The 20,290-nt window shown below is 43.6% G+C and overlaps 1 protein-coding gene across 2 annotated transcripts in view; it reads right to left on the minus strand.

The window, feature by feature from the left end:
- C1QTNF7 (C1q and TNF related 7) overlaps positions 1-13,177 on the minus strand; it is a 102,118-nt gene extending 88,941 nt beyond the window's left edge. The window contains exon 1 of one of the 2 annotated variants that reach the window (XM_084797632.1): positions 12,934-13,177. Coding sequence is in view for 1 of the 2 variants with exons in the window: in XM_084797631.1 (XP_084653757.1) it covers positions 12,623-12,635 (13 nt within the window). In the remaining variant the exon portion in view is untranslated. The other variant, XM_084797631.1, reaches the window with a different exon arrangement.
- Positions 13,178-20,290: the final 7,113 nt, after the last annotated feature.

Here is a 20,290-nt window from a genome sequence, read left to right on the forward strand (position 1 = left end):
GTCTCACTGGAATGAGATGGAAATGGCTTGCAGAGGGAGGGTGATGGGCAAGAGACAAGGAAGGGTGAAGCACTGAGTGGCTTTGGAGGAAAATGAAAAAAGAGTTCAGAAGAACTGTCGTTCCTTCCTTTCTTTATCCGACTCTTTCCTCCTTAAACCATGCCCCACAGCTGGAACCTGCATCCAGGCAGGAAGCCGATCAACCAAGAGTTAGAGGTCTCCTTTCACAACACTAGAGCAAAAGCATCGACATACGTCATTGCCTTCATCAGCAGCCTTGTGCTTACCACACAGAGCGACCTTCTAAAGGACGTGAACGAGGCTTTAACACCACGAAGCTCTGGATGCTCAGCAAGAGATTAATGGATTGCTGAAAACAAAATGGAGATATGGGGAATAATATGTGCTCCAAAAGCATGGCTGGGTCAAGGCAAGAAGAGAACTCATTTCCTCTCCTTTGGCCCTTCACCCTCCATGCACTAGAGTATACGCGGGTCTAAAACTTCTCTGGTTCGGCTGCCAGGAAGCAAAATTTCATGCTCGGTCATTCTAACTAGACTGATTCTTTCGGGTCACATATTTTATTTCTCTTCCTTTTCATGGCTCTGACTTTGTGTTTCCATTTCAATTGTTTATTTTGCATATTTCTTTCCCTTTGTCTAAAATCACATATAAAAGCACCAAACCACTGGCACGTATGGAATTTTTTTGCTGAAGCCTGTACAGTTATCTAAGGACACAGAAACGGCAGGAGATAGACACACAAATGCCAATGAAGACTTCAGACTTCAGGCCAGGGGGCATGTACGGAGAAGGTGCCTGGAAGACTGGACTTGGCGAGAGAGAGGACAACTAGAGAATGTGTGATGACAAGAGGGGCAAACAGAGAGCAGGAAATGAAAGACAGGCATTGGCTCAAGAGAGCAGAGCAGGAAGAAAATGATGGCCGACGCAGCTGTCTGAGACAAGGACCTGGTTAAGGACTAGAAAAGAGGGAGATGAAGGGGAGGTTGAGTCACTGCAGAGGAACTGAGGGGTACGGAGACTGAAGTTGCCAAGAGTAGGAGACTGAGTCATCATTGTCTATTTCCCTGCCTACCTTTTTTTGGGGGCGGGGACTGGGTAGAGAAAGCTATTTTACGCGTACCCCCTCTGAGTCTCATGAGCAAAGATGTGAGGATACTAGCTGTATCAGCTGACAAGTTATCTATCTACTGACTGTCGTGAGGCTTTGGGTGCACAGGGGCGGGTGTATAGTGTGAGTCATACAGTGGTGTGGAGGAATATGAAGAGGGTTTGCAGCCCATTGAGCGCCCGGTGGGGTGAGTGTTTGCAGCAACGTGTGTGCTGCTGGAAGCATCTGCGTGTGTGTGTGTGTGTGTGTGTGTGAGAGAGAGAGAGAGAGAGAGAGAGAGAGAGAGAGAGAGAGAGAGAGAGAGAGAGAGAGAGAGAAAGAGAGAGAGAGAGAGAGAGAGAGAGAGAGAGAGAGAGGGAAATTGGAACACAGTGCTGAAAGGCAAGTGCTCTCGAGATTTCTCACATAGCAGTAAAATAGAATTTTAAAATATTTTAATATAATAGTGAGTTGGACAATATGAAAGTGCTGTTTCTGTAGGTCAAACACACCAGAAGTATTGTGTATGCATGTGCATGTGTGTGCATGTGTGTGTGTGTGCGCGTGTGCGTGCGTGTGCGTGTGCGTGTGTGTGTGTGTGTGTGTGTGTGTGTATGTGTGTAGGGCCAGAAGACAAGCAGCATGATGTGAGTGTTGTGTTGTTCCTCAGGAGCTAGCTACCTTGGGTTTTGAAGCAGAGTGTCCCTTTGGCCTAAAGCTCACTCACCTATTAGAGGAGGCTGGCATGCCAGTGAGCCCCAAGGGTTGGTTTTAATGGCCTTTGCAGGCCTAAGTTTATAAGCACAAACTACCATGTCTTCTTTTTTTTTTTTCTTTTTCCTGTGAGTTGTGGAGTTGGACTCAAGTTCATGAAGCATTTTGCTGAATAAGCCATTATATTTCATTAAGAAATCTAGAAATAAAAGGTGGCATTAAAAAAATCTGAGTATCTGGTACTGAGAGCCCTTATTTCCCTCGGAACCATCCCCAGAGCACATGGGACCTGCCTGCTTCAGCAGAAGCATGTAGCCTCACCTGCTTCAGGTCCCGCCTGTACATATGCACGTGTGTGGGGCTCCTGTTTACTCCTGCAGGTATAGGACTGTGGCTGCTGACTCAGTGTGTTGCCCAGAAATGTTTACTGATGGTGCATTTTTGAGAAATGGTTATACTTTCATTCATGGGCAGAAGCACCAGGGAAGGAGTGCTAAATCATATATACAAATAGCTAGCACGAATCATCCTAAAGTAGACATCCATAGGCCATATTCTCTGCAGAGGTGGCAGTCTGAAACCCAGTGGATGTCCAAAACCTCACATAGTACTACTGACCTCTGTTTATTATAGGTTTTTAGTACTATATATGCATATCTATGATAATGCTTAATTTATACATTAGGTACAATAAGAAGTTGACAGCATTGTTAATAATAATCAACAGTGTTAAACAATTAAACTGTAATAAATGTTTGCACTCTGGGATCAGTACTAAGCAAAATAGGGTTATTTGAAGGTGTACACTGTGAAGTCAGAACAACTCAATTTGATCACTGGAAAGGGCTGTTAAGTGGTGGGTAGTGTATACAGAATGGGTACTCTGCACAAAGTACTAACCCGTGTCCCAGGAAGGAGAGTGCGGGATGCTGTGAGGTTTTACCACTCTATTCTGAGTGGCCTTATAACTTAAAACTTGGATGGCTGCTGAGTGCCGCTGATCTACAGTGAAACTGAAGAAAGTGAGACATGTATAAAAGACATGACATAATGAAAACAAGCCAAGGCGAGCCAGCCTGGAATGTGCTTGTCATTTTGCCCTCACAGCGTCACGGAAACATGCTCAGCTTGGGTGTAATCATCTTCCTTGACATGTTTACACTCTTACACAAGTCTCTTCCCTGTGTCCCTGGGGTGCTTGTGTTTCTCTGGCTTGTATTTTGTTTATGTTCATTAAATTAGGTGTTAATTTGTTCAGAGAGAGGGAATCTAGTGAAGGGCCCAAGAGGAAGTTATCAAGTTGCCTGGCAATACCTCACTTGTCGTTCACCTGCCAGCCTCCACGATTGTCCTTTCACAGTGTATTTGTGCATCAGGGCTGAGGCTGCCATACAAAAAAGATGCTAATTCCAGGGTCTTGATTTATGATTAATTTTAGTTAACTAAGAAAAGGAAAAAAAGCTCAAATATGGGTGAAAACAAGCTTTGTTAGAAACGTTTTAAGAGAAACAACAGTTTAGTTGTTGCTGTTTTAACTAATGGGCTTATTGGTGCAAAGTTAGCTCTTTCTTGTTAACTCAAAATTTGGGTTAACATTTCGTTCTTTCTTTTTTCAGGGCAAGTCTTCAAGTAGCCTCTTGGAGATGGACTAGGTCTGTGGATTGGTAATTGATATAACGGGATCCAGAATCACCTGTGGGATAAGCCTCCAAGAACACCTGTGACGGATGATCTTGGTTAGGATCGCTGAAGGCAGGAAAACTGACCAACTCTACAATTGGGCCCCATTCCCTGGACTTGGGTCCTGGACGGAGAAAAGGGAGAAAACTAGTTGAGCATAAGCAACTGTTGTTCTCTCCTTCCTCAGCACAGACACAACATGAGCCACAGCTTCAATCTCCTGTTGCCTAGACTTCCCAGCCATGACTGAGGGGACTCATGAGCTGTAAGAGGAGGCAAACCCCTCCTCTCTGAAGTTGCTTCTGCCAGGAAACGTGTGTTACAGTAATGGGAAAAGTAAAAAACTATGACAGGAGGTGTGGGGGTCATTTGGGACCTGGGGTAAGCCTGGATTGTGTGTCAAGGGAGCATAAGCATACATTCCCAAGTAAGCCACAAAACACAGGGAAATATTCTTCCCATAAAGAGAATCCCAGAGAGTCAAGGGAAGGCAGGCAGAGGAAAGAGGTCTTCCTCCTACTATGTAGAAGGGCAGAATAAGGACAATGATGAGCCCACAGTAATGGCCAGATTCTGATATAATGCAGAACTTTCTAGTGACCTGTGATGTTTCCCAGAAGGGGTGATTTTTATTAGGCATTAACACTGTGCTCCTGTTGGTACTGAAGCTGAAAGTAAAGTGTATACTTGGATGGAGTTTTAAAGCCCATTTGGATAGCATTCACTCTTGACCTCAGGGGCAGATGAAAAGCATACACACTGTGCATTCAACGAACTGGTATATAAATTGCTTCAAGAAACAAGAGTTTTTACATTACATCTCCAGATTGCACTGGAATTATATGAAGTTGCAGTTCTTTGGTAGGTGATAAGATGGCTCGATATCATTCATTAATGGAAATGATTCAGATTCTTCAGACCTCTGTTAGTAAAGGGCTGTCTTAGGAACCTAGGGCTGGGTACACATGGGAGTGGGACTGAAGGAGGACAGTGGAAGGCATGAAGGTGACAAGGAGAGTGCTTGGGACAGATGTTCAAAGCTCCCATTTAAATACCTTTTGTACAGCTATGACAGAAGACTGGGGACTGGACAAGTTATAAGTAACAAACATTAAGTTCTGAAGTCTGGAGACTCTTGCATCTAAGAGCCCTTAGCTAAGAGGGGCCTTGACGGTGTGTTGCCTTGTTTAAAACAATATGGCATGAGCACATACATGCAATGGGTCTCATCACAAGGAAACCCTGTGCAGAGGGCATCAACCCACTCAGGACAGCAGAGTCCACATGACCTAATGCCTCCCATTAAGCGCTGCCTCCTGCCACTGCTGCATGGAATCCCAGTCTGCACTATCTAACTTTGGGGGAACACATTGAAAACATAGCATCCCCTAAATTCACACACAGAAACATGATCTTTATTGTAGAGGAAAAAAGGAAGCAGTAATGATCCTGGAAGCTGACAGAATGTCTTGGTAAACAAGTTAATGCCAAACCAGGTTAATGTCCAACAAGAGTTTAGAGTGGAGTAAAATAAAAATTACTTCTTAAAGTCTTGCGAAAAGAAATTAATGTGGAAAAAACCCACAACATTCTAAAAAAAAAAAAAAGCTCCAATTTAAGAGAATAAGCTGTTTGGAGGATGTTGCCCATTAGCTAGCAAATAGTGTTTTAATGACTGCTCTTGATTTCTGTGTGAGACCATCTGGTAGCAATGTGTTTCAGGGCGACAGTACCAGCTCTGGTTTTGCATTGTTGGTAGGACGTGGAAGCTTGAAATTGCATCACTTTGATGCTTTTCTGTAAGCTGGCCATTCGTTAGTTAGAAGTCACTTTCTTCTCCTGAGCTACAGGCAGAAGGCCGAAGAATGGGCGAGATTTTGATCTCTTTTCTAACTGTGCACTGGATAACATCCTTTATCATGTCACACTCTCTTCAGTGTGATTGGATCATTTATCTGCTATCCCACAGGTGAGCTGTGTAATGCAGGGTAATACTCTGTGAGCAGGGTAATACACCATTTTGGGTGCTTCATCTCATACCAAGTAGAAGCTTTATAGTGACAGAAGATTTCCATTTAAAATGCATTTTAGCATCTGTGGAGCTGATCAGTGGATAAGAGAACCGTTTTTTTTCTAGAGGATCAAGGTTCCATTCATAGCAGCTCACAAGTGTCTGAAACTCCAATACCAGGGAGCCCAATGCCCTCTTCTGCTTCCTGAGGCATCAGGCATATACCTACTGCACAGACATAGAGGCATCAGGCATATACCTATTGCACAGACATACATCCCAGCAAGCAAAAACATCTATACACATAAAGCAAAATAATAACACGTTTCATTTTAATTGGAGGTAGTTACTGAAGGACTAGCCAAGATCAGAGTTCTGCATTGCTAAACAAAAACAAAAACAAAAACAAAAAAAAAATTGGGAATTTCTTCTGGGATTCTGTGTGGCAGAGTAGAAAGTATGTAGATATTTTTTGAGGCAGACATAACATGAGTGCAAATAGCACCCTATGCCCTGGAGAGATGGCTTGGTTAGTAATGTGCCTGCCATGCAAATGCAAGGTCCTGGGTTCCACCTCTAGCACCCACCCAAGTTTAAAAATCTGGAAATGATGCTGGTGAGCATGGTGGCATGCCCTTGAAATGCCAATGCTGAAGAGATAGATCCTCAGGACTTATTGACTTGCCAGTCCACCCTACTTAGGCCAATGAGACCCTTTCTCAAAGAAAATAAAAAGTGGATGTTTCCTGAGGAACAACATCCAAGTTGTCCTCTGGCTTCCATATGCATATGCACATGTGCATCCATGTGCATGTTAAACACATACATACATACACATACTGCCTAAAGGTCCTTAGACAAGTGTCTCACCTTCCCTTAGCTAAAAACAAGGGTGATGTTGCCACAGTGTGTATGCAGTGCTGGCGATGTAGCAGTCACTTAAGAAAAGGACCCTATTAACGTGAACATAATAAATACTTCCTTTGGTGGAAGCTTGTAACTTTGAAGGATTTTTGTTCTATTAACTAGTAGGGTGTGCATTTCTTGGGTGATCACTTCCTGAAATGTTCAGTTGTGTTCTGTTCCCCTTCTCCACCTTAGCCTTTCAAGGAAATTGCCAGGCGCTTTGTGCTTCCTTGTGTCAAGGAAGAAAAGTCTGCATTTATTTTTTTTTCCAGAGCGTTCCAGCTTCACAAGGACAACACCAAACAGCATTCCAGACTGCACAGGGAAAAAGCCCATGAGGCTCCAGCCCTGTCAGAGAACTACAGGCAAGGCAACTGGGTAAAGGTGGAAGCAGGAGAGGCGGTCCTCCACAAAAGAAAAGCATGGCAGTTAGGTGTCCAGGGCCAAATGGTCACCGCGATGACACACATACAAGTAATAACATAATATAGACTCAACAGGTAATATTTATGAATATATGTATATGTTAGGTCCTGCTGCAAGGCGTGGCTGGATTGACCTGCCCTCTACCTACAGCTGGGGCTTCTGCTTTCCCAGAGAGTCATATGTAAACCAGACATGTTGTTTCTAGGGCCTCTCTCTCTCTCTCTCTCTCTCTCTCTCTCTCTCTCTCTCTCTCTCTCCTTTCCCTTCCACCACCCCCACCTTCCCTTCCCCTTCCTGTGCCACTTCTAATAAACCTGCATTTGTATATTATAGCTTCGTCGCCAATTACCTCATCCTGTTTATCAGATCAACCAGTATATACAAATACATGTATGTCTGCAGTAACACTTAATGAAAAAAGAGGCCATGAATTTGAAAGACTGGGGAGGGGCCTGTGGGAGGGCATGGAGGGTGGAAAGAGAAAGGAAAATGCCATTACATCACAAAATAAAATATAAAGGTAGGCATGGAGGGGGGAAATGAAGGAGTTTGATAAAAGGTTTTCCCAGACCTGGCTGACTTGGCTTGAGTAGCCTGTGAGACATCCGTGTGGCTATCCCGTAGGGCTTGTCATGTCTCAGAGGCCAGGGTTGCCTAGTCATGCTCACATACTAGGCTTCCTCATTCTTTTCAGTGATTCACAGTCCCCAGCTAAGGTTTGGGAGTGTGATCCAAAGGCCTGAAGGGCCATCAATCAAGCAGAGCTGGTGTAACTGGAGCGAATGAGGTTCTCCTGAGAGCATTGCCTGAACCTGGTGCTGTGGATGCTCCAGCAGGCAGCACCAAGGATTTCTGAAGCTCAGGGCCCCACCGTGGGCGTGGATTCGTGGAATCAGATTTCAGTTGAATTAAAGAAAGAACAAGAATGTGACATTTCTTGCAGACCCTCTGCCTATAGATTTAGGTTCTGGCCCACCCGGTTTCTAAGGCTTTGGGGATGGAGAGGAATTAGTCCCTGATCTCTGAGTGCGATCACCTGGGGCTTTGCAGAGGCTCATCAAACAATGCCTGTGGGTAATTTTATTCAAAAAAAACCCCAAGAATGCTGTAAAACCAGTTAGAGCCCTCACACAGGAGAATTTATTTTTGCAAAAGGCAGCCAGCCAGGAAGAGGGACTTTAGTCCCGCCCGCCCCCGGAAGGAATATATTAAAACCAGCACCCCACCCCCACCCCTGTCATTGCGTGCCAATGCCATTATTATGTAATCGCTATAGCTGCAAACTCATAAAACTTTTGTAGATCCAAAGGTTGTTTTGGAAATGTGCCTGCTTGATACAGAGGTGAAAGTCTGGAACCCAGTGATCGAACAGGGAATTGTATAGCTAATGACTTCCATAAAAGTGCTTAGAATGTTGTTGTCACGAGTGTGGAGGGGAGGGCTTTCCAAGGGCCAGCCCCTCCCCCTCTTCTCTTTCTTGGGCCAGTCCCTCCCTTGCTTTACCTAGCTCCAGCGTCCTGGACTGGAGAAGGAGGCCCACAGCCAGTGTGAGTCTCTGAGCCCTCAGGGTCGCTGGGTCAAAGGCCACTGTGCTGGTCTGGGTCTGGGTTCTATAGGCTGGGCCTAGCGCGTGCTTCTCTGCTTATCTTCTGCAAGAGCGTCCATGCCTGATGACTCGCCGCGATAAATCTAGCACTCAAGGAAAGATAGCAGGCCACCAAGAAGAGACTTGATACCCTAGGAGCATATACAGGGGAGGAGGTCCCCCTCAGTCACAATCATGGGGGAGAGGAGTAAGAGGAAAATGGAAGGGAGGGAGGAATGGGAGGATGCAAGGGATGGGATAACAAATGAGATGTAATATGAATAAATTAATAAAATAAAAAAATCTAGCTTTCTAACAAGGTTTTCTCTCTCGTCTCACATGTTACTTTCTTGTTTACTAACATTTAATCATTATTCCGTGAAAAAAAAAAATCCAAACCTTACGTTCTATCATTCAAGGTTTTCTGTGGTGGAAAGCTAGTGTCTGCAGCTCATCCTCCCCTGGGCTCTGCTCTCTGTGGCTGCACTTCATTCTGTCAGGGCCGCCCTCCTGCCACTCCTCAGCTCTCTCCCTACTCTGGTAGTAGTGTCTTCTCTGCCTGGAATGCCCGGCCCTCCAGTCCTCAAGGGTCCTTTCAGGATCATATTACATGTTACCTAACTTGAAGAATCTTTCCTGGCAGATGTACTTAGTTTGAGACTCCCCTTTAGCACTTAGGCTCTGAAGGATTAGTTTTTCTGAGTTTCTCATGTGTGGAACACCTGAGGGGTATAAGTTATGCATGGGCTAGTCATGTGCATAGGATTGAGCAGGTTCCTCTGCACTTACTTACATTCCAGACATCCAGGAACGTGGCTGGCTGGCTGGCTATTTTGATTATTGGAGTTTTCTCTTTTCGAAGTTTCATATACTTGCAATCTCTCTTACATTCCATGTTACAGCGATTGAATTTTGCTTTTTTTTTTTTTTTTTGTTCTGTAGTACACATCTTATCCTCTCCCTTTGGTTGGGAAGTTCCTAGGATATAAAGGTTTCGGTTAACTTAGCAAGGACACAGTTGTGTCCTCGGCCAGTAGGTCGAGACTGACTTTTCCGGTGTTTATTCACTGACAACATTTTTATTTTCCATCTAACACCTGCAATTGGACTTTCTGAGTCAATTTTCTTGGACACGAGACTCTCAGTTGGGCTTCTGAGGAGGGCAGTCTGTGAAGGGGCCAGTGAGAACTGGTACATTTCTGTGGAATCTTGGGTAAGCCTCATGCAATGTAAGGACACCTGTTCTCAGCTCACTGGGGTTTTCAACAGGCTTTCATGCTTTTTCTTTCTTCTTCTTCTTTTTTTTTAAAGTTTCTTGGTCTAATGACTTTGGAAAACACTAGATGTTAATGATCCCACCCACAGAGAGCCAAAGAACACATTACCAGCTACATTTCCCGGGACAGGGTCCTACAGCAAAAGCAACTCCGAGTTGCTGATGATAGCTGTCCTGCCAAGCACTCTGACACAGGCCCTCACATCTCCACGGCCATCTTCCCAATGCCCTCAGAAGATGGATACATTTGCTATTCTCGTCTAATGAGTGGAAAGCCTGATATTTCAACAGGACCAAGTTCGTACGACAGGATGAAGGCTGGGATTTGATGCTAGACATCTGTGAATTTGGAACCGTGTACCCTGCTTCACTGTGGTGGTACATGACAGTCCATATTTCCAAAGTTGACTGAGCAAGCAATACACTGAACTAGCCTCTGGCTAACAGCCATAGTGCCAGCTGCCTTGGAACTCATTCTGAGAAGTAGATCTCCCCATCAGAGAGCCGCTGTGATCTTTAGCCTCTGTGTTAGGATGCACCACTTCGGCTTTCTCATGGTAAGGGGCTCAGTCTCCAAAGTCTAATTCAAAGGCTCCTCTGTAGGAATCTCTCTTTGACCCAACCAGACTGTCGAACAAGGCATTTCTTGACATTTTCATGTTATCTGCATTGCTGCTCATGTTAAGATTGCTTTTAAAGCACGTTGCTAAAGTGTCTGGCACACAGTGGGCCCTCCAGAAAGACCGTTGAAGAAGATGGAGTTCCTTCCCCCCACCCCACCTCCATTTGGCCTTTTATCCCTTAGCCTAGCTTGCCAAGTCTGGACTTTTGAGGCTGATTCTGTATCTGTCCAACTTCGCTAAGTCTGGTTCACACCAAAGCCGGTCAGACAGGTAGCTAGTGTCCCCCTGGCAGTTCAATAGTTAACATTCTCCTTCCCCAGTTCCTGGAACAGGCTGCTTCTCTCTCCCAGACTCTGTAGCAGGAACACAATTAGGTCACCTTGGGTCTCTCTCAACAAGACCCTTTTGGAGACAACCCTGACGGGTTGCTTCCAAGGCATGTCCATGTTTCATCACAAAGCCCCCGTGACTGAGCCTCGGATGAGTCAGCTGGCTTGGCGATTTTTATTAGCAACCCCAATTGCCTTTGTTTTTATCTTCATGGGGTGTGCGTTGGGGGTGGGGGTATGCTTCTTGGGCTCCCGGGTGGGGTCTGGCAAGTTTGGCTTCCAGAGATACCGCCAGCCTCTGCGGGAGCCCGTGATGGGAAGCCACGTCATGCCATACTGCGCGTTTTTAGGCCACACCCATCCCCAGGGCCCACTCAGGCGCCATGCAAGCCGGGCCATGCAGCTTTCTGAGCTGCCTGCAATGAGGTCATGGGTGGGGTACTGGAGACCCCCTCCAAATAGGGTGGGGGCTTCCTCTACTGTCCAGGCGTGGGCCGGAAGAGCTGGGAGAGAGGCTGTGGTGTTCCGTTTGCCTGCCTGACCCTGCTCCCTCCGTAGCGGTCTGTAGGCTAGAGTGGGTAAAATAGAAGAAGAAAAAGAAAGCCCGCAAGAAATGGAAGGGAGAGAGGTCTGTGAACTAGCTGTTGCGGACTACTTACTCCACTAGCAATTATGGATGGAGGGAGGTAGCTAACAAAAAGTGTCTCTTTACTATCTTGCAAGCAACCAATAGAGTCACCTCCTTGCTTTTATACAGTAATGTCTTTAGTCTGATCTTAATCACCAAGATCTCAAGGCAAGGGAAGCCGCAAGCAGTCATCACTATGTAACTAGACTTTGTTGCAGAAGAAACAAACAAACAAACAAACAAAGAAGCCGGTAAAGTTCTTTCTTAGTGACTGTAGCATAACCTCGCATTCCTCCGAGGCCTAACTGCCTTGATTGCCAGTGTTTCTACACAAGTGGGCCTTGTAGACAGAGGTCGCTTCCCTGCCCCAGCCACCTCGGCTCAATGAAAACCACAGTTCTTTAACCTCTGCCTGAGAGCACATGCATATGTGTGCGCATGCAGCAAAGAACGCAGGGCTCTGCTAAAAAGTTTAGCCTGTAAGATCCATCTTCTGATTTCAGTGAATACGTGGGGATTGTTTTTTCACCTGGAATTCTGCCTTGGAAAAATAGGAACTTGCCGATAAAAGAGTTTCTCCAGGAAACAGAAAAATGCATAGACTGTTCACATATCCCTCCACCCAAGACGCTTCTCAGATGACCAATGCACAGAAAACCAAACCAAACCAAACGGAGAGCTATCTAAAGGCACAATTGACAAGTCAGTCACCATACTCACATAAGGACATCCTCGGCTGACTTTGACCTAAATTAAATATGTCATGTTTAACTGTTTTTTTCCCCTTCCAGAGTGATAAAATGAATATCAGTAACATCTTTCTAGATTCTTATAGGAAAGAGTCAAATGGTTTACTTAACTGTAAAAAAAATTCCATAAAACAATAAAGTCACAATAACCAAGACTGAGAGACATTTTAGGATGTTAGGACAATCTATGAGAAAGTTTTCTGAGCTCTAAGACGCTCAGCTCTGGCAGTCAAGTTTCATAGAAAAGATACTGAAATCTTGAGCATACAACAGCCCACCTCCCACTGAAGGGTCTGTGCTCAAAGACTGAGGGTTTTAGAGACGCCTCTGACCTTTTCTAAGAGAAACAGCATCTCCATACATAGACATTTTCTACATCAAGCGGAAAAGAGAGCAGGGGAGACACCGCTGCCGACTCTCCAACCTCTGATTTATCTTTTGTTGACATTCTACCCACACGTCCCCCCATCTCCTTACAAGTAGCTGTATGTGGGTCCTCCTGCAAATATGTTGATAAAGTCCAAACAGGAGGTGGGGGTGGGGAGGAAGAGAACGGCTGAAGTGAAAAACCGGTAGCTTACCTTTCCTGGGCATTGCTGGGTTCAGACTTCTTCCCCAAACATAAGACTTCCTTGCTTTGGTTCTCCCATGAATTTAGAAACCATTAAAAATTATTCAGAGCAGAAATGTGTTTACTATTCAAGCTGCTTCACAACGATGCAGAGAAGCATCTTGATGAAAAGTAAGGGATGTGTGCGAAGCTCGGAGCTCATGCTGTCGTACAAAGTTCTGCAACCGTCTTTCTCAGTTTAAACAACCTCCCACTCCTTCTCCCAGGCACTTGCCAACTTCTATAATTTAAAGCAACTGCGATCCTTCCCATAATACTCACATTTCAAAGAGTCTACTATATACACTCGTTAGGAATGAGGAGGAGTGGGCAAGGTCCTTCTGCAAACCCCAGACGAAGGCAGATGCAAAGCAAGGGTCTCAGGTATCTGGAGGATTTTCCGCTCTCTGCAGCCATCGCTGTTTGCACTCTGTGGATTCGAGTCCCTGTAGCCTTTTAAAGTGGTAACTGCATGTCGACAGGCATCCTTTCCCTGAAGAAACAAAAGCACTCAAGACAGCTTACCCTGCCACTCGGGAAAGGGGCTAAACCAGTGGAATCGTGTCCACACATCACTTTTGTTAACAGGACTGTTTCTTTTTGACTTGTCCTTAATTTATCACCAATGTTTTTGTGAAACAGGGAGAGACTTAAGATGATGCTATTTACATTGGTCTTGCTTAAGCATTATTCCACACGTGCATCATAAATCCAGGAAGGACACACACTTCGCAAATTATGTCTATGGAACTGAATAAATCTTTTGATATTTTAGCTTGTAGTCAGAATAAATCTTCTGGGATTTTAATTTAATATTGTACATTTCACTACCCGTTTTTTCACAATGTCTCTCTCTCTCTCTCTCTCTCACACACACACATACACACACACGTGAATTAAAATTATAGCCAACTTTTAAAGCATGGTTTAAATGTTGATTTAAAAGTATTTTATGGTATATATCGAAATATGTCTTGCCGAGTGCCTGCTAACCTGTGCTCAGTAAATGCTGAATAGAGTAATGCTATGTTTCCATCAATCAATAGTTTGTGTCAATTTTAATTTGCATACACAATCCCCTTCAAAATGATCAATATGTCATAATTTGTGTAGAAATCAGCATGGGACAATGTATCAATTCGACAAACTTAATGAAGAGCTGTGCAGCAAAATTCCCTCAATGAATAGAAAGCATCAGTTAGACAGATAAACCGTTCAAGAATGAGCAGAGACATCGACATGGACACATTCCAGTGAGATGCTCACTGCACTGAAGGATGTAAACAAGTTCTACGGTAGAACCTTCAAAGGATATTGATCCCTCCTTGTATTTTAGAGTTCTATCAAGTAACTATTACACAATATGTAGCATGTAAAGGTACTTTATAGTAAATAAATAATAAACACAAGTAGAAATGACCCAAGCCTACAGAGAAGTGAACAGTCTTTATGTTTCCTATACTGAGGATCAGAGGAATAGTGGGGTCTCTTTTGCTCCCATTTCTGCAGTGGAGTGATCTCTAGGCATTAGGATAACGTTCAGTGGGGAACTGGACTCACATGCTGGAGTCACAGCCCCTGTAATCCTGAACCTGTTGCTTTATTTTTAAAAATGTATTTATGAAAGTGTAAATACAAATGTGTCAAAACAGTGTTTTTGCATATATACATACCATAAAGTATTTATTTGATAAAAATTAATTCTGTGCCTTTCTATGTAGTAGGAATTTAGTAAGTCATCTTACGATGTTCACCACAGAAGCTAGAATGGCCATCCCAACCAGAGCCAAAATAGGTGATAGACACAGATGCTTCTGTATCAAAACTCCTGACTCAGGGGAATAGACGGCAACGGATGAGTATGGGAGATTGGCTACAGGGATGAAAAGGCAATGGTCCATGTCTTGAAGTGGCAAAACTTTTGGTGATCTTGATAAGATCGGTAACTTGGAAGACAGTGTATGGTAAATAACTTTTTAGTTCTAGGGGAAAGGGATGGGAGTAGACACACGTTGCGTGGCCAGCCACTGCTAGCTGCAGTTGGCAAGGTGTTTTGAGAATGAGAGCATTCCTGGAAAGTTATAAACCGCAATGAAAAGGGGAAAGGGAAGAATGCAAGGGAATACACATTCTATAGTTTGAAGGATCCCACCAATATCTTGATGGGCTAAAATGCAAAATCCTATGCTACCAAATTGTATTTCTGGCAGTTCTGTAAGTCTATACTCAGAATGTCTTTCAAGCCTGAGAACGATTTCTTCTACAGGCAGGATGTGAAATGCAGGCTTATGTGAAGGCACACTCCCCAATACTTACCTCTCTGGCCAAGAGAAAAGCTAGGGGGCTACCAAAAGGAGGTGATGACAGCAGCACAGAGTGATGGACATACGGGTTTCCCTGTGGGCAGTTCCAAGACTCTCTTTGGACTGTGCCTGGGTACCAGTAACTGCTGCCTATGATTTCACTCTTTTGCGAATGAGAATTTTTATGGTGATTGCTTTATTGCAGGTGTGTGTGTGTGTGTGTGTGTGTGTGTGTGTGTGTGTGTGTGTGAGAGAGAGAGAGAGAGAGAGAGAGAGAGAGAGACAGACAGACAGACAGACAGACAGACAGACAGACAGACACAGAGACAGACACAGAGACAGACAAAGAGATACAGAGAGAGATACAGCAAGAGAGACACAGAAAGACCAAGAGACAAAGAGGCAGAAACAGATAGAGACAGAGAGATAGAGAGATAGGGAGACAAAGAGGTGGGGAAGAATTTGTCAGTTTTATCTATAGAATTTTGTTTAAGTTTCCAGATTGCTGGATTAAGACATGGACAATACTAGATGTGTAGGGATAATTTGTCATATAGGAAGTAAGGCCTTTGATCTGAATGTAGTGGTTAGATGGAATTATAAGCACACTAAATATATACATCTTGATGAGTTTGGAGGAAAATACAGAACTCTGAAACGATCACCACAATCTCCATAACAACATAATAAATAAGTATCTTTTCCAAAATTTTTCTCTTGTCTAAGTTATCATCTATTATCTATCCATCTACCTATTATGTCTATTTACTTATATTTATTTGTTATGTCTATCATCTATCTATCTTTAATATCATCCGCTCATTTCATTCTCTCAACAGTCCTGTGAGACAAATACTAATATGGATGCACTTCTGTGGATGGACAACTTGAAGCACAGAGAGGGTAAGCAACTAGCTCATGGTCACAGAGCTAGTAAGAAGCCAGTCTTTAATTTGCACACAGACTGTCTGGCAAGCGCAGAGAAACTTCGCAGGGCATCCATTTCCCTTAGCCGAATTGCCGGCAGATATTTGTGATAAGTTCTGGTTTCTATGAAAGCTTCTCTAAAACCCAGCATGTTATTTTTACTCAGAAGGCAGGACTGCCCCTCTTTGAATGTGATTATAACGTTCAGACATTTTTTCATGTGTTAAGCTTTGAGCTCTCACGGTTAACTTTGATTACCCTCGGCTCTCACACTACAGCTAGCCACATTTCAAATTATATCTGGAGACCGAGGTGGCTTTACCTGGATTCTCTAATAAATCTCTGCCAAGTTCCATCAATTACACACAGACATGAAGGAAGAGGCTAGGAGGAGGCACAAATCATGCCAGGAAAACCCATCTTCCCTTGGGAAGACGTTGTGAAGTTTAGAGATCGGAGACAAACTACAGGGTCTATGTTTAGAGTGGTGGAGAAAGACATGACCAATCCTAGTGTCCAGGTGAAGGTACTTGGATCGTGTGGCCCCTCTTCCACGTCCGACTTTACACAAATGTTCATGTAATGCTTGCTGCTCTTGGGCACTGAGGACACAGTGGGGCCAGTCATTTCTGGGGTTTGCAGACTCTCGCTCTCTGGTCATGGATGTTTTTTTTTTCTTTTTTTCTTTTTTTTACCACCTTTATTAATTTATTCTTGTTACATCTCAATGGTTATCCCATCCCTTGTATCCTCCCATTCTTCCCTCCCTCCCATTTTTCCCTTATTCCCCTCCCCTATGACTGTTTCTGAGGGGGATTACCTCCCCCTGTATATGTTCATAGGGTATCAAGTCTCTTCTTGGTAACCTGCTGTCTACTGGTCATGGATGTTAATCTTAGTGAGTGCGATCCTTTGGAATGACCTGGAAGGACTCATTTGCTAATTTTGTCCTCACAATAGTACTATGAGATGGTGGTGGGACCTTGAAGGGGAGAAGCCTCATTGAGAGCCTTATGTTCTTGAGGGCATGTTCCCGGCCAAGGGAACTGTGGGATACAGACCAGCCTCTCTCACCTCAGTTCATAGCTACGAAGTGAATAGCTCTGCTGCACCACACGTGCTTCCTGCCTTGCCAAGAGCCTTCCCCAAATTCTGCCAATCAGGTAGAGCATGAAACTTCCCAAACTGCAACCCCCCAAAAAACCTCTTTCTTCTTCTTCTTCTTCTTCTTCTTCTTCTTCTTCTTCTTCTTCTTCTTCTTCTTCTTCTTCTTCTTCTTCTTCTTCTTCTTCTTCTCCTTCTCCTTCTTCTTCTATATAAGTTTATTAACTCAAGCATTTCATTACAGTAATGGAAACCTGACTGGCAGACAGAATTAATATGAAGGTACCCTTTTCACTGTCTTGGTGATTAAGGGTAACAGATCAGCTTACTGAAGAGTCAAAACTACAGAACATAACTAGAAAAAAATCGATAGTAGGCTGTAAGACCACATATTCAGAAGAAATCTTGAGGATATTTCAATGTATCCCTTCACTCTTCTCATGGTCATCAGTGCAGTCTTGGCAGATGTCCATACTATTTCTACTTAGCTCCTCTTAGGGTAAGGGGGCCAACAATGTCACAAAAGCCTCAAGAGAATTGTCTGAGCAGATCAAATATGTCTGCCCTCTTCCCACATATGCACGGCTCTCAAATATACAAAAGTAACTCTTTGGCTTTTCTCACACCAGCTCCATCTTTCCTCAAGTCCAGGGACTCTGGCTTGTGCATCTGTTCAAGAAACATGATTTCAATTAGGCTGCCAGTTTGGTTGGCTTCCCTCCAGTGAGTCAATATCCAATTAGTGGCTAAATGTGTCTTGATGGGTATGGTAAGGTGAGCAGAGAGTCAACATTTGAATTAACAGTTTGAGTCTGCTCTCAGCCTTGAGAAGGTACCCTCTCAAATCATTTTCATTAGTCAGTTTATGCACTCTTTAGAATAGATAGGACCACCCCACTCTCTATTCTTCTCTGGTATCTGTTGGTTCTCATTTCCTGGAAATACTGTGATCCCTCTGGCTTAATATCACAAACAAAACTATCTTCCAGTAGATCAACTCTTCCAGGGTGGCACTGATATGCCACAGTCTTCCCGAGTGCTTAGGATTTTAAACATATGCTATTGGTTTTATTTCTTCCTTATCAAAACACTCCATCACCAAGTCTTGACTGTCCTTCTTTGTTGTATCTCTAAAGTCAGTGTCCTTGGGGGGGGGGACTCACATTATTATAAATTTTATTATCTCAGTGTTTCCCTGGATTATTGCCTGTGAAATCAAACTTTGAAATGTCTTCTGATAAGGGACACAAGGTAAAAATAAATATGGAAATCTCTAGGACAGGTATGTCAATTAGCTGTTTCTAACCCTAACTTCTTAAAAAAAACCCTAGTCACTGAAAATGTTGGAATAATGAGTAATGAATAAAGCCATGGATTATTCTTCACAAATCGCAGGTTTGCTAGGCTGTTCTGCCCATCTTCTCATTATAGCTTCATCAGTTTTTCTGGAATTTTCTAAGGTCCACTTATACCCAGTAGCTTTCTGCTTGGAACTGAACTTATAGTGTTGTGGACACTGGCTCCAACATTTCTGTTTCCTCCATCAAACAATATATACCCTTAGACAATTATGTAAGTCTAAGAGGATTCCAAGGTAGAAAAACCAAATGTCTCTTCAAGACTGCTTAGGTAAGTTCGTTGAAGACTGATTGGTTCAGGCCAGTCTCATGACCAGAATGAATGGGAAGAAGTCTACCAAAGACATGAGTCTGGGTTTTGTTGCTATAACACAGTGAATACGTTTGGGTACTTTATAAATAGATTTATCTGGTTTGTGATTCTGGTGGGTAGAGGGTACCCTCTCCTTGCTATAGTGTGGTAGAGAGTCAAGAGGGAGCAGGAAAATGCAAAAGGGATCAGTCATGTTGGATGGGCTTGCTTTCAAATAAACTCATTCTCATGAGATCTGACTGGGATCCCATGGGAGTACCTCTCTCTCTCTCTCTCTCTCTCTCTCTCTCTTTCTCTGTCTCTCTCTGTCTCTCTCTCTGTCTCTCTCTCTGTCTCTCTCTCTCTCTCTCTCTCTCTCTCTCTCTCTCTCTTTCTCTCTCTCGCTCTGGATGGCAATATCCTCAGTTAGATAGTGAGTTAACTCCCACTAGCTCCTACGTCTTAAAGGCTCCAGAACCTGCAGCATTATTTCATGGGTAATAAGCGTCCAGCACATGGTCCTTTGGGGAGACACATTCAACCCATAGGACACAGATGCAAGAAAGATATGTTCAATCTACTAATGGTAAAACACTCGACATTTTGCAGCAAATACTTGATTGACAGAACGAATGATCTGAGAAGCTCATCATGATGCAAGGACCATAAGAAGCACATTCAAGAAGAAGCTATAGGAGGAGGAAGGCAGTTCCGCCCCTCCTCCTCACAGCTCATCTTCAGCTAATTGAAAGGAAGCCATGCTTCTGTCTTCCCTACATTATTTGCTTTCTCTTGTCCTCTATCAGAGAAGGATTGTGAGTAAACCACAACAGGGGACCCATAGCTTCTCTGGATGAATTCTCTTCCTCTGTGGCTATACCATATCTTGTGCGTATCTTGTGTGGGGTGAAACAGTCCTCTTGCCTGTTTATTTCAGAAGAGGTAGGTTCTCCAACTTTCTGTTTTCTTATAGGTACAAGAAAGCCATCTTCACAGAGGATGACCCCTCCATTCTTTCATTCTGTTTTATGTCTTTAGTGTTCCTAGTTTATCAGGAAGCCAGACTTGGCATCTTTACACATTTTAGAATGAGTAATAGCAATAGATAGTGCTTACTTCTAAGTCACAGCACAGGTCCTGTGCTTTAACGCTATCTCCAGAGCCGTTCTACTCCTCAGCCCAAAGGTGGTATTAATGGGCACATATCAGCTATTAATAAAAGCTTGGCTTTGTTTCTTACTTGGATATTAATTCTTGCTTGCATAGCTCTCTTGGCAGAATAAGCAGTTGCTTACGAGGACACTCAATTCTTTCAAGCTGTGGTCATTTATCTCACTCAGTGGGTACTTACTACTTTCTGCTTCATGTCATAGCTCTCCATGTGTGTGCTTTTTTTCCTGCCCTAAAGCATATGTTTTTCAAGGACTAAGGTCATGTTTTAAACTTTCTTGTAACTTTCTGATATCCATGATGCCTCCCATAATGTCTTGGATTTATATATTATGTTTGCACACACAAAAAGGATAGTGCTTGGTAGGTTATGCTGCAAAAATGTGGTCAAACTTAAGAGGCAAAATTTAGGTGTGAGGGCACGTTTTTATACGTTTTTGAACAATTGCTAAATGTACCAGATATGATGTTTGGGACAGGATGTT

This window comes from Acomys minous (assembly GCF_964271855.1).
Source record: "Acomys minous genome assembly, chromosome: 10".
Lineage (NCBI taxonomy): Eukaryota > Metazoa > Chordata > Mammalia > Rodentia > Muridae > Acomys > Acomys minous.